This window comes from Phyllobates terribilis, unplaced genomic scaffold (genome assembly GCF_046119375.1).
Source record: "Phyllobates terribilis strain yellow unplaced genomic scaffold, ASM4611937v1 Scaffold_1__5_contigs__length_1240528914, whole genome shotgun sequence".
In the NCBI taxonomy this organism is placed as follows: Eukaryota; Metazoa; Chordata; class Amphibia; order Anura; family Dendrobatidae; genus Phyllobates; species Phyllobates terribilis.
In genome coordinates, this window is record NW_027362761.1 from 110,063,248 (window position 1) to 110,076,428 (window position 13,181).

Genomic DNA, 13,181 nt, shown 5'->3' on the forward strand with positions numbered 1-13,181 from the left:
ACCAAAACATCAGCCAGAAAGCATTGGTACTGAGATGTGGTCTGTGGTCCCCACCTGCAGAACCACTCCTTTATTGAGGGTGTCTTGATAATTGCCAATAATTTTCATCTATTGTCTATGCCATTTGCACAACAGCATGTGAAATTGATTGTCAATCAGTGTTGCTTCCTAAGTGGACAGTTTGATTTCACAGAAGTTTGATTTACTTGGAGTTATATTCTGTTGTTTAAGTGTTTCCTTAATTTTTTTGAGCAGTGTACTTTGCTGTTACGGGTCCGGGTGGTGGAACCTCTGTGCTTCGGTGCAAGGAGGGACCAGAGGGGCATGACTAAGTGCCTACTCGGCCCGACCATGGTCACACGGCGACTTAGTCGACTCCGTAAACCAGGGAGGAACCAGGCAGGTGGACCAGGTGCCACTCTGGGACCGACCTTGTGTGAGAGCAGGTAACTCCCACGGGTCAGATGGCAGGAACTGACCGGTACAGCGGATGAGCACGGCAGGAAGGCTGACGGGTGGTCTGGGTGGATAAGCAGGCTGCTTCGGCAGATAGCCAGACGGGTGCTCCGGGTAGGCAAGCAGGCGGGCACGACAGGTAACAGGCAAGTGCTCCAGGTAGGCAGACTGGCGGGCACGGCAGGTTACAGGCAGGTGCTTCAGGTAGGCTGGCTGGCGGGCACAACAGGTAACAGACAGGTGCTGCAGGTAAGCAGGCTGACGGACACAACTGTAGACAGACTGGAGGACAGAACTGTTAGACAGGCTGGCGGGCTGGACTGAGAGACAGACTGGCAGGCAGGACTGACAGGCAGCGGGACCTGAGGGCTGGAGCCAGTGTTAGCACACGGAACAACAACCTTGCACAGGCACCTCCATATTGGAGGAGGTGCCTTATATAGGGGAAGTCCTCCGGCCATTGGCCGGGGACTCTATAGGATGGCGTGCGCGGCCCGTTTAAGAGGGAGGGAGTGAACACTTCCCAGCTGTGCACGGTGTGCTCCACAGCAGCAGGGGAGCGGAAGGACGTCGGACCTGCCAGACCTGGACTGCGGCGTTGAGGGAAACGCCGTCTCTGCCTGGCAGGAGGCAGAGACGCCGATGCTACATTTGCTTTGTAGACTGCATCTTACGTTATTTATTTTTTTTGTGTTTAATATTTAGATTTGAGAGTCCTCAGTGGTTGATACCTTTTAATTTCTAACTGAAAAGATGGTAACAAATTGCAAGCTTTTGAGAGTCCTTGGGTCTCTTCATCAGGCCTAGTATAACACAAAATCTGAAGAGTCACATACAGTGGTGGCCAAAAGTATTGGCACCCCTGCAATTCTGTCAGATAATACTCAGTTTCTTCCTGAAAATGATTGCAATCACAAATTCTTTGGTATTATTATCTTCATTTAATTTGCTTGCAAGGAAAAAACACAAAAGAGAATGAAGCAAAAATCAAATCATTGATCATTTCACACAAAACTCCAAAAATGGGCCAAATAAAAGTATTGGCACACTCAGCCTAATACTTGGTTGCACAACCTTTAGCCAAAATAACTGCGAACAACCGCTTCCGGTAACCATCAATGAGTTTCTTACAATGCTCTGCTGGAATTCTTCTTTGGCAAACTGCTCCAGGTCCCTGATATTTGAAGGGTGCCTTCTCCAAACTGCCATTTTGAGATCTCTCCACAGGTGTTCTATGGGATTCAGGTCTGGACTCATTGCTGGCCACCTTAGAAGTCTCCAGTGCTTTCTCTCAAACCATTTTATAGTGCTTTTGGAAGTGTGTTTTGGGTCATTGTCCTGCTGGAAGATCCATGACCTCTGAGGGAGACCCAGCTTTCTCACACTGGGCCCTACATTATGCTGCAAAATTTGTTGGTAGTCTTCAGACTTCATAATGCCATGCATACGGTCAAGCAGTCCAGTGCCAGAGGCAGCAAAGCAACCCCAAAACATCAGGGAACCTCCGCCATGTTTGACTGTAGGGACCGTGTTCTTTTCTTTGAATGCCTCTTTTTTTTCCCTGTACACTCTATGTTGATGCTTTTTCCCAAAAAGCTCTACTTTTGTCTCATCTGACCAGAGAACATTCTTCCAAAACGTTTTAGGCTTTCTCAGGTAAGTTTTGGGAAACTCCAGCCTGGTTTTTTTTTATGTCTCGGGGTAAGAAGTGGGGTCTTCCTGGGTATTATACCATACAGTCCCTTTTCATTCAGACGCCGACGGATAGTACGGGTTGACACTGTTGTACCCTCGGACTGCAGGGCAGCTTGAACTTGTTTGGATGTTGTTTGGATGCACAATCTTGCATTGAAATCTCTCGTCAATTTTTCTTTTCCGTCCACATCTAGGGAGGTCAGCCACAGTGCCATAGGCTTTAAACTTCTTGACGACACTGCGCACGGAAGACACAGTAACATTCAGGTCTTTGGAGATGGACTTGTAGCCTTGAGATTGCTCATGCTTCCTCACAATTTGGTTTCTCAAGTCCTCAGACAGTTGTTTGGTCTTCTTTCTTTTCTCCATGCTCAATGTGGTACACACAAGGACACAGGACAGAGTTTGAGTCAACTTTAATCCATGTTAGCTGGCTGCAAGTGTGATTTAGTTATTGCCAATTGGTGTGGAATTATATCCAATTTGGCTTTAGGACAATTCTTTTTGTGTTTTTTCATTGAAGACAAATTAAATGAAGATAATAATACCAAAGAATTTGTGATTGCAATCATTTTCAGGAAGAAACTGAGTATTATCTGACAGAATTGCAGGGGTGCCAATACTTTTGGCCACCACTGTATTTATACACAACAGGACACAGAAATAATGCAATAGATGAGACAAGTGACGTGAAGCAGAACTATCTTTATGGGAGAGGGATAAACAGTTGTGGCCGTAAATATTGGAACAGTTCATAGATAAGTAGTGCGAAAGTTTTATTGTCCTGTGATTGAAGTCTGGTCCATGGTTTTGATGCCCCCACAGGTCTGAGGAGCACATTCCTTAGTTGATATAGAAAGATATAAATCTAGATATTTATTATAGAAATAAAGATATAAATATGTGACTCTTCAGATTTTGTGTTATATTATGCCTGATGAAGAGACCTGAGTAGTCTAGAAAGCTTGCAATTTGTTACCATCTTTTCAGTTAGCCATTAAAAGGTATAAATCACTGACGACTCTCAAATCTAAATATTTTTCTATCTACTGGCTAACACGGTACAAAGATATGTGTTTAATAAAAACTTATTCAACCATAAATACTGATGAATTACTGACAAAAACTGATGTGTGAATTATGCCTTATAAAATAATTGTATCCCTTATAATATAACTATTCTGGAGAACCTTTTCTTAGAACTAAGGCCCAGATACACCAAAACTGGTATTTTGTATGTCAGTCTTGATGAACTGTGAGTTGGAATAAAATATGCCAAAATCATTAATAATCATTGTGTCTCTTAAAGAATTTAGCACAACTTTCAGCTGCCATACGCTGCTGCAAGAAATGCACTCCAGTAAGGAGTAAGTGAGAGATAGTGTAATACCAAGTTATGAGACAAGACACTCCAAAATTGTTATTTCATAGTGGATGGTGCATGCTCTCCGGTGCTGGTGGTGGGAGTGTGACAACAAGTATGCGATTTGCATACATGCTGTCATGTGCTGACTGGACATGAGCGGGCTTGGTCAAGACAAGTGGATTGAGCAAGGCTGAACATGTCTAGTCGGAATGTGACCGGAAGTATGCAAATCACATTCTTACAGTCACATGAAAGCGCACTCACAGCGGCGGCAAATCCTGATAGGGTGCACTGCAGTATTAGAATTATTCAACCCCTTCATCACAAGTGTGTTTAGTACCTAGTAGAGTACCTTTGGCTGTTATGACTTGCTTCTAACATGATACATAACCAGACAACAGCTTTTAGCATCTTTCTTGAGTAATCTTATGTTATTCCTAATGAGCAATGGCCTATAGTTCATAAGTATTCTTGGGTCTGCATGCTGCAACCACCTTTTTCAAATCTCACCAAACATTTTCTATGGGGTGACTGTGATGGCCACTACAGAATCTTCCAGGACTTCTTCATAAACTGAGCAGTGGTGTCACTAGCGTCAAAGAGTCAGGGCCCCGGCCCCCAATTTTTTGCCTGGTACCCTGCATCTCTGGCGAACACCACTTTGAACTGTGTCAGAGTCAACAAGATGCAGTTCAATCCAGTGGAAGAGCAGGGAGCCATAAGTTCCACAGGCTGCTGTAGGCCTGCAGCTTACAAGACATCACTGCATTGCGCCACCTGCACCTGCCCACTTTTTATACAAGTTACAAGAGGACATGGATATAGTGATGGACATAGATTAATAAGGTGATACATGCTTTTTTTAACATTTAAAATCACTCAGGGGTATTATTACTTTTGAAGCGGACGCTCAGGGCACCTTATTAGTTTTTAATGGGGGCAATGTTAGTTTTGATTAGGGCTACTTTTATATCGGGCACTTGGACATTATTACTTTTTAATGATGCAATCGGGGGCATTGTTACTGTTAGAATCTATGTTGTTTTACTATCGGCCATCTTGTTGTGGTTTGCTGGCATCTAGTCTTTTCCTCGGGTGCTGGGTTTCTTGGTCACGTGATCTCTGCACTCTTTATTACCCAGCACCTGGCCCCCATTCCCTGCTGGACATCAGTGTTGTTTCGCTCGTGCTCTGGCTAAGTAGCCTGGTTTAGTTCTTCTTGCTTTTGACTATTGTTATCCTGGGACTTCTTGTTCCACCAGTTTTGTTTCCTTTTATTTTCGTTTCTGCAACTAACTTTTCTGTTAGGAGGTCTCCTGCTTTTGCTCCCAGTCCTTAGATCTTTTAGGGACCCCTTTCCCTTTCCTACAGGTCTTTGTTTGAATTCAGTGCAGGAGTTTCGGTGGGGCTATTCATAAGGAATAGGGAACCCACCCCAGCATAGGGTAAAGCTGAGTCTCAGTGCAGGGACAGCTTTTCCCTCCTATTCCTTAGTTATAAGTTGCAGAACATAACAGTTACTTGAAGAAGGCGCTTGGTGCAGATAACCTTCAAAGAAGGCATTATTACTGTGCAGGGCAAAAAGGGAGCCGTATTAGTTTTTAGATAGCTCAGGGGCATTATAAGTTCTGAATGGGGCACTCAAGTGACCTAATTAGATTCAAATGGGGGCATTATTACTTTAGATTGGGGCACTCAGAGGGCATTATTAGTTTATTAAGGGGGTACTCAGGGTATTATTACTTTTTAAGGGGACACTTGGGGTATTATAAATTATTAAGGGGGCACTCAGGGGCATTGTAACCTTTATGAGACACCTAGGGGTCAATTGGGTAGTATAACCTTCAAAGGTGCACACTGGACATTATTAATGTCCAGCAACAAAAAGGGGCTTATTTTCTAGATAGCACAGTGGGGGCATTATTATTTTCTATTGGACACTACTATTTTTATGTGCACTATCTTTCTTACAGAATGTTTGTATAACTTTTTTGGAGGGGAGGTGGTAATTATATTAATGACATAGCAAATGTGGAGCTTGTTTAGGTTGGGAATAGGTCGGTACGGTGCTGGAAATGTGAGAAGTCAAATGTTTCTTTCTTATAAACACTGAGTCAAGGCTGAAAAAATTAACATCGCGTTGGTCCAGGCCATATGGAAAAGATGAGAAAAGTGAACAAAACCAATCAGAAAGAACAACGCCTGTAAGTCACTGCATTGAATATATCTGTACTTTAATAACTTATGGTTGGCAGGACTGGTATCTCCCACTATATGGTCACAGTAGAGTGGTAATATTGGTCTTTTTAATTGTACTTTTTTTTTCATTAAGTAACAATTTGGTGGAGCAATTCAGTGATTATGTAGTGGTGGTTGTATATTGGTAATATTAGTCGTTGTAAGGTTTGTTGTGTTGTAGAGTTATAGCAATATTACAATATGTATTTACTATGTAGTAGTAATGTTAGTTGTACTTAAGTAGCGCCATTAAGTGGCAGAAGGGGCATATGGGAAGACATATACGGTGGGATTCAAAAAGAATAGTGGAAAATTGTAGTCTCGGTTTTCATAACCTAGAAAGCATAACACAAATATATTAACATGAAAAGACAAATTATCTATTCAAGTTTTATCTATACACATTAAATATTCAAAGTGATTTTCATTGGTGACATGGTAGATGTCTGGCAGTAGTCCAGTTTTGCCCATAGGCATGTCAGAATATCCTCGGATATGTACTGTTTCAGTGATGCATTGTCTCAGGTAGTCCAGATCCAGTGGCTGGCGTGGTAGTGGAGCAAATACACTGAGTCTTCGATATAGCCCAAAAGAAAGAAGTCACAAGGTGTTAGATCTGGAAATTGTGAAGACCAGCGCAACATTGGTGAATTGACCTGAGACTACACATCACTGAAACAGTGGAATCCATATTTGAAGATATATTGGAGTACGTCTAGACAGAACTGGACTACTGGCTAGACATCTGCCAAGTCACCAATGGACATCACTTTGAACATTTGTAGTATATAGATAAAACTAGAATAATGTGTCTTTTCATGGTAATAAATTTGTGCTATGTTTTCTCTATTATGAATACTGATGCTATAATTTTGCAACATCCTTTATGAAACACTCTGTACTTTGAGGCCTGGGCTCCCGATTATTTAAGACACTAGTGACGTCCCTGCTTGGGATTGTTGTCCTGTTGGAAGCTCCAATGACTGCCAAGTTTAAGCTTCCTCACAAACGGCATAATAACTTCTCCTAGGATTTCCTGATAATTGATTGAATCCATCTTGTTCTTCACATGTTGCAGATTTCCAGTGGCAGAGGAAGCAAAGCAGCCCCAGAGCATCATCAAGCCACCATCATATTTTACCTTACATGGGGTGTTCTTTTCAGCATATGCCTCATTCTTCCTCCTCCAGACATACTGCTGATCCATTGATACGAAAAGTTTCCGTTTTCTTTCATGGCTCCACAGAACAGAATCCCAGAACTTCTGTGGCTTATTTATATGGTTTGAGAATATTAGTGCCAAATTTTCTTGTGATTTTGGGTCATTAGAGTTATACGTCTTGGATCCTGGAGGTAGATCATGGAGACCTTCAGTGTTTAGTATTCACCTGTGTAAACTGAAACTTCAGTGCCTGCTCTCACCAAATCTTGCAGCACATCTTTTGCCACTCAACAGTTTTGGCCCTCTTGCCTCCTCAGGAATCTGGTGGCAGCCACTGATAGCTGCCAGAAGATGGTGTCTTAACTATGCATCACATTTACATTCATTGTTATGAAGGGGTCATTAATTCTGAGAATGCAGTAGTCATTACAAGTGGCATTTTGTGTTGAATTTAAAAAATTCGCTTGTTCTATTAGTTGTGTTGAGGTATTTAAATAATTTTTGTTTAATTGGTTAATTGCAAAAAGCAGACATTTGGGAATAAACCTAATTTGCATTGGAGGTTGAATAATTTTGTTTGCAAATCTATTTGAGTCATAACATATTCTAGAAATGTTACTGTTTCTCTTGGAATTACACCATCATGTGCACATGATTATGAAATATTGATATGAAAGTTCAACTACCTTGTCATGAATAAGATGTAAACACTAGAAAGTGAAGAACTGCTTTATTAGGTGGTATAAGTTACATGACACTTCTATTTTATATGCAGTTCCTAAATATAGTGTAGGCTCCCCAAATATAATTTTGTGGGTGATGCCCATTAGGTAAGAAAAAACAATAATATGAAAGTTGGTTATACAATAAATAATGTAGAGGAAAAAAAATCAGATTATATTCTGTTGTATTAACCAAACTTAAGGAAAGGCCACCAACCAACTGAAGGGTAAATCAGTGCTAATTTAGTTGTTTAGTATTCTACAGGGAGGTCTTTCCCAAAAGAATGATACATAATAAAAATAATATATCACTCACTGCTAAGAGTTAATATATATCTTTATTATTTTATAGATATTCTTCAGCCTTGCAATTAGAACAGAACTACAAACTGTTACCTTGAGTTGGTACATAAAATCACAAGACCATGTTACAGAAATTTTTGATAAGTCCGATATATTACCAAGACAGTCTTACCATTCCCATAAAAGACCAGATTTGATTGTAAGTGCTTCTCGGCTAAGTTACCTGACACTCATTTTGTTCTGTTAAGTGAAGTGCTGCAATACTGCCGTCCATAAATATATATATATAGTATAAAGAGATGATTCTACACAGTGTGTAAGCCAAAAGCTTTTGTGTTCACTTCATGCCCAGCATCCAGATTGCCACAATTTCATTGTACTCATTTTACAATAGTTTCCTATACTACTGAGTAAAGTTAAATACATCCGTTGTTCCACAACACTTCTTCCAGACTATTCTACGGGCAGAGAAGTGTTGAAATACAGCCATGGTGATGGAGTTATGTTCTCATTCTATTCAAACCTAAAGGACAAATATGAATTGCAATGCACTGATATTATTCACTATATGTAGATCCCATTTTTATCTAATGTCTCTCTTTGTTGAATATTACCTGCATATTAATATATGTTTGTATATATATATTATATATAAAGAGAGTAATACAGGAATACATTGTGCATTAGAAAAATTTACAGCTTCTATAGATTCTAAAACTTCCAGTAAAAGAGCCACAAGTTGACTTTATAGTCATTGATGAAATTATTTCAGGATGCCAGCTTGACAATGCTTTTGGCTTTCTTGGGCTAAAGTCATGCTGTTGCCCCTTAAATTCATGAACTCGTGAACATCAGTTTCAGTGTTTTTCAACATACAAACACTAGAGAGAAGCTGGACATAGGATAATGCGGTTCTCAAGAAGGACGCTGATGATCAGGAAAACAATATAAAGAGCAAACATTGTGCATCCTAAGATCTTGTTCATTTTCCACTTGCACAAAGCGATGGATAAAATTACGAACAGCAGCATAATGAAAAGGAGGACGATAGCACAGAAGAGGCCATTGCTGCTGACTCTCACAGGGGTGAAGTTATGAATTGTGGAAAACATGAGCCACGGCATGGGGAGACTGTAGTAAAAAAAAAAAAAAAAAAAACAGTGAATGAAATAGTATCAACACAATGTCTACATTTCTTTAGTAGCTGCAGCAAAGAAAAAAGTTACAACAAATACTTACCCAACTGTGATGTCAAAGATGTTGCTCCCCACAGAGCTGGATACTGCCATATCCCCTAGGCCTTTGCGGGCAACAATGACACTTGTTATGAGGTCAGGAATAGAAGTACCAGCCGCTAATATCGTGAGCCCCATGATTTCTTCTGTTATGCCCATAGTTTCTCCTACCTGCAATAAATAATATGCTTAAATATCCCAGTGACTATATTATTACCAGTGCTATCATATTTTCTTCACAAATTCAAAGGCTGCTACTTTTATTTGGCACAGTCTGCCAACTGGATGTAGAGTTACTTGGTTGTTAATTTTAAGCTTTGCCTTTTGGCTAAAAGGTCATTACACCACAATTTCAGAAGTCATCACAAACTGGATGGTGTTTTATTGAGTTACTAGAAATAAGACATACTAGCAGTAGGTCACAAGACATTTCATACTGACAAACACTGTATAGTAGGTCTGTACAACTTGACTCTATTCCAATATCTGAATATTATGCTATGCCACTGAGCCAGCACAGAGTATGTGCTGTTCAATTCTGTGTGGAGCAACTGGCATCACTTGTTCGAGAACAGAAGACCCCGCTAGCTATTGTCCTATCACCCGCGACTGAGCACTAGAAAGTCTCATTTGTAAGGCTATGCTTTATTGTGGCACTATTGTATCTACATTACTTTGGATGAATTCACAAACTGGTAAAAAAGACCCATGTAAGACCCACATAAGAGTATGTGCACTCGACACCTTTTCCAGGTGGATTCTATCTGGAATCCACCTGAAAAAGCACTGAGAAACTGCGGCAAAAAATGAACATAATGCACACCAATGTCCAAACTACATTGCTGTGAACTTTCCGTCTTATGCCACTTCAGGGTTCTGAAAACTTGAAGCATTCTTTTTCAGAACGAGTTATAGTTTTGAATGTCACCATCCATTTTACCATGCAACGTACTGCAAAACGGGAAGAAAATTCCAAGTGTGGTGAAACTGTGAAAAAAGAAATGCAATTCCGCAATTGTATTTGAGGCTATGTGCCCACGTTGCGGACCTGAAGCATATTTTTTACGCATCTCCCTGGCGGGAAAATCGCATGCGGATATTGCATGCGGTTTTCCCGCCAGGTAGAAGCGTTTGTGAGGCGTCTTTGCATGCATTTCCGCATGCGGGTTATCAAGCACTTCTTCAAGTGATTTAAGCATCACTTGGAAAAGTGCTTTGACAACTTGTTCACACTATATAAATCCATGCAACCGGCATGGATTTATATAGTGTGACCAGTAATAGTTAAAAAAAAAGAATCAGAATGGTAAAAAATAAAAAAATAAAGTTTATACTCACCTACAGATTCATTCTCTGCCCCGTCCGGAGTCTTGAGCGGCTCACGCTGTTGTGTGCAGGACCTGCAGTGACGTCATTGAGTCATGTGATGGGTCACATGACTCAATGACGTGGCAGGTCCTTCAGACAACAGCGCGACGGAGGGAAAACATCAGAAGATAAGTATAAACTTTATTTTTTCTTTTTTTTACAGGTTCTTTGGTACCCAGGTCTGGATGAGAGTCTCCTCTCATCCAGACTTGGGTACCATCAGCACATTGATTCCGCAGCGCTTGCGCAAAATTAATGAACATGCTGCGGATTTTTGACCGCAGCATATACGCTGCGGAAAAATCCGCAGCATGGGCATTGACATTGCGGAATGCCATTGGGGACCATGGGGTGCGGATATACATGCGTTTTACAAGCGTTTACGCTGCGGAAATTCCGCAGCATATACGCTTGAAAAGCGCTACGTGGGCACACAGCCTGAGGTTTTGTTTTTATAGCACTCATTGTTCAATAAAAATGACCTGGCAATATGATTCTTCAGGTTAGTACGATTACGGCGATACCAAACTTGCAATTTTTTCTCTATTTAAATAGTGAGAAATTTCAGAAATTCGTTAAAAAATGTCTTCACGTGTGTCATCATTTTCCATGATCTATAACATTTTAATTTTTTGGTCAATAAAACTATGTAAGGGCTTGTTATTTGCATGTTGAGCTGATGTTTTTATTGATACCATTTTGGTATAGATAGGACGTTCTACTGTTGTTTTTTTCTCGTTATGTCATTTACTGATAAGATTAATTCATTTTATATTTGGTAGATCAGATTTTTAAGAACATGGAAATACCAAATATGTTGTTTTGTTTTTTTTAGATATTTTTAATATCTTTATTTCATTGGGAAAAAGGGGGGTGATTCAAATTTTGATGTCTTTTACATTTTCTTATATTTTTAAAAGTTTTTTTAACTTATTCTTCTAGTCCCTTTTAGGGGACATGAACCTGCGATCACCCGATCGCTTATACTATATACTGCAACACCACAGTAAAAATCATGATCCATTATTACCGCCAGCCATAGGCTGATTTTCATAGAAGTGGCATCATGATATGCACATGGTCTTCATCAAATAGGAGGCTATCATGGCAATGCAACGTGATGGGTGCCTATGGGCGTGTGGAACAGCGCACCCCCACGCCACTCACTGTAAATGTCACTGTCAGAGACTGGCATTTAACAGGTTAATAATGGTGGGGAGGAGCTCCGCTCCAACAGTGGCTGTTAGAGGCATGATAATGCCCCGTCTCATGCTGCACATAACACATCTGCATCTCTGGCTGCTATGGCCATAAAAGGGGACAAACTTATGGTGTGGCACCCATGCTCCCCTGACCTCAACCCCATTGAGAACCTCTGGAGCATCATCAAAAGGAGTGTCTATAATGGCGGGAGGCAGTTCACATCTAAGCAACAGCTCTGGGAGGGTATTCTGTCCTCATGCAAAACAATTGAAGCAGAAACCATCCAAAACCTGACAAATTCAATGAACGAGAGAGTTCAGAAGCTCCTTTCGAACAAGCGGTCCTATGTGCAAATGTAACATCACCTAGAATAAAGTTTTGAGTTGAAAACTGTTTGATTTCAGTTTGTAATAACCTGCTAATGCTTATAATTTCAAAAATGACCATTTTTTTGTTCTTTATTAAAATGAAAAGGTTCAAAACTCTGCCGTGCATAACAATTTGGAACATGCATTTTGAGTGCAGTTTGAGTTTTTTATTTTTTAAAAAATATACTGTTATCATAGGCAGTTTGAACAAAAACCTTTCAATTGTACTCTAATAGTTATTTGACTGGAAAATTACAATGACTGCAATTCATATAGGTAATTTGGGAAAATCTGAGAAAATATTATTTGCATAATAATTTGGAACACAGTGTAATGCTTAATGTACAGTACAAAGCAAAAGTTTGGACACACCTTCTCATTTAAAGATTTTTCTGTATTTTCATGACTTTGAAAATTGTACATTCACACTGAATGCATTAAAACTATGAATTAACACATGTGGAATTATATACTTAACAAAAAAGTGTGAAACAACTGAAAATATGTCTTATATTCTAGGTTCTTCAAAGTAGTCACCTTTTGCTTTGATGACTGCTTTGCACACTCTTGGCATTCTCTTGATGAGCTTCAAAAGGTAGTCACCGGAAATGGTCTTCCAACAATCTTGAAGGAGTTCCCAGAGATGCTTAGCACTTGTTGGCCCTTTTGCCTTCACTCTGCGGTCCAGCTCACCCCAAACCATCTCGATTGGGTTCAGGTCTGGTGACTCTGGAGGCCAGGTCATCTGGCGTAGCAGCCCATCACTCTCCTTCTTGGTCAAATAGCCCTTACACAGCCTGGAGGTGTGTTTGGGGTCATTGTCCTGTTGAAAAGTAAATGATGGTCCAACTAAATGCAAACCGGATGGAATAGCATGCCGCTGCAAGATGCTGTGGTAGCCATGCTGGTTCAGTATGCCTTCAATTTTGAATAAATCCCCAACAGTGTCACCAGCAAAGCACCCCCACACCATCACACCTCCTCCTCCATGCTTCACCTTGGGAACCAGGCATGTAGAGTCCATCCGTTCACCTTTTCTGCGTCACACAAAGACAAGGTGGTTGG

At 40.5% G+C, this 13,181-nt stretch overlaps 1 protein-coding gene across 4 annotated transcripts in view; it reads right to left on the minus strand.

Moving 5' to 3' along the window:
- Nucleotides 1-7,630: 7,630 nt before the first annotated feature.
- SLC24A2 (solute carrier family 24 member 2) overlaps nucleotides 7,631-13,181 on the minus strand; it is a 443,547-nt gene continuing 437,996 nt past the window's right edge. For all 4 annotated transcript variants that reach the window (XM_073665915.1, XM_073665934.1, XM_073665926.1 and 1 more), the window contains 2 exons: nucleotides 9,182-9,348; nucleotides 7,631-9,073 (listed from right to left, as the gene is read on the minus strand). In XM_073665915.1, the coding sequence (XP_073522016.1) occupies nucleotides 8,824-9,073; nucleotides 9,182-9,348 (417 nt within the window). In that variant the 3' untranslated portion in view covers nucleotides 7,631-8,823. The remainder of the gene's footprint in view (nucleotides 9,074-9,181; nucleotides 9,349-13,181) is intronic.